Source organism: Homalodisca vitripennis, unplaced genomic scaffold (genome assembly GCF_021130785.1).
Source record: "Homalodisca vitripennis isolate AUS2020 unplaced genomic scaffold, UT_GWSS_2.1 ScUCBcl_6384;HRSCAF=13574, whole genome shotgun sequence".
Lineage (NCBI taxonomy): Eukaryota > Metazoa > Arthropoda > Insecta > Hemiptera > Cicadellidae > Homalodisca > Homalodisca vitripennis.
Window position 1 is genome coordinate 33,112 of NW_025782496.1, and position 1,290 is coordinate 34,401.

Consider the following 1,290-nt stretch of genomic DNA (forward strand, 5'->3'; position numbering starts at 1 on the left):
ATACCCACTAATTAAATACAAACTTATTTCACATTCGTGTATCCAAACTTCTGTTAGTACAATTACATCTGGCAAAGAAGGCAAAGTATTAAGATAAATTAAAAAAGAATCAAAGTTTTCTCTTAGACTAGATATATTCTGATGAAATATAAAAAAATCTAGTTTTGTCTCAAACAATATTGATTGTTAGTGTTTACGACTTTTTACCAAATAAAAACTTACTTACAGTTTTTCAATTTGGTCCATTGAACTAACAATAATAAAGGGATCACCCTGAGCCTTCCTCAGAAATATTTTGCCATTTCTTACCCATAAATATGCATAATTCTTTTCCTGTTTCACCGATCGTGCAGCAGCCAGTAGTTTCCTCTTGGTAGGACTGAGACTCTCGTTAACGTAGACAGGATTAGCAGTGGACGAAGTGTAACCAACGTCATGCGAGTTTAGGTTTCTTTTGACTCTCCGTTTTTCTAGGAATTTTAGCTTGTCTTCTCGTCTGACGAACTTAGCTATAATTCCAGCAGGACGGTCAGCATCATTTCTTTTTTTTAGACGGTGGCAGACATCGATAGCTTCTCTGGAGATGTTTATATCGAGAACAACGCCAACCTTCTTCACAACTTCGTACACGTCTTCGTTTTTGCTTTCAGGAATCCCCTGAATCTCAAGTGTGTTGCTGCGCATATATTGCTCATTGTCCTCAACTCTGAGCTCCAAATCAGCAACCTTCCTTTGAAGCTGAATATTTTTCATCCTTAAATCTTCAATAAGCTGAAGGTACTCAGTTAACTTAGCGCTTTGACTTTTTGAATTACGTTGTTTTGTTCATTAATTTGTTCATTAACAAACTCAAACGATTTGTTAATTTCAGACTCAATTCGCTTACGGTCATCGGAAGCTTCATTGAGCTTTTTTAGCACATCAGACAAAGCTGTTCTGATATCAGACTCCGGGCCACAAGGTGACTCACAAGACATACTCTTCCTTCTACTCACAGCACAAGATGGACAGCGCCAAATTTGCTTCTCATTAATTATTTATATAGTCCACATCTTCTTTGGATAAACTAACACATGACGTATGGCATAGCCTCTCTTGCAGTCTGAGCAACAAATTTTATGCCTTGGTTGACCGGTAGCTTTTTTGCAAACAGAGCAATCAGACATAATTTTATAAATACTCACGGTCACTATATTAAATAATAGGCTATTGCAGATAATATACGGGTAACTGTAATGCAGATAGTAAAGTGCTAAAGCATTTAAACACGTAGTATATAGGCTATGATTC

General features: G+C 36.5%; 1 protein-coding gene across 1 annotated transcript; it reads right to left on the reverse strand.

Moving 5' to 3' along the window:
- Positions 1-222: 222 nt before the first annotated feature.
- Positions 223-753, reverse strand: LOC124373779. The gene has a single exon (XM_046832119.1). The coding sequence runs from the start codon at positions 751-753 to the stop codon at positions 223-225; it is 531 nt and encodes a 176-aa protein (XP_046688075.1).
- Positions 754-1,290: the final 537 nt, after the last annotated feature.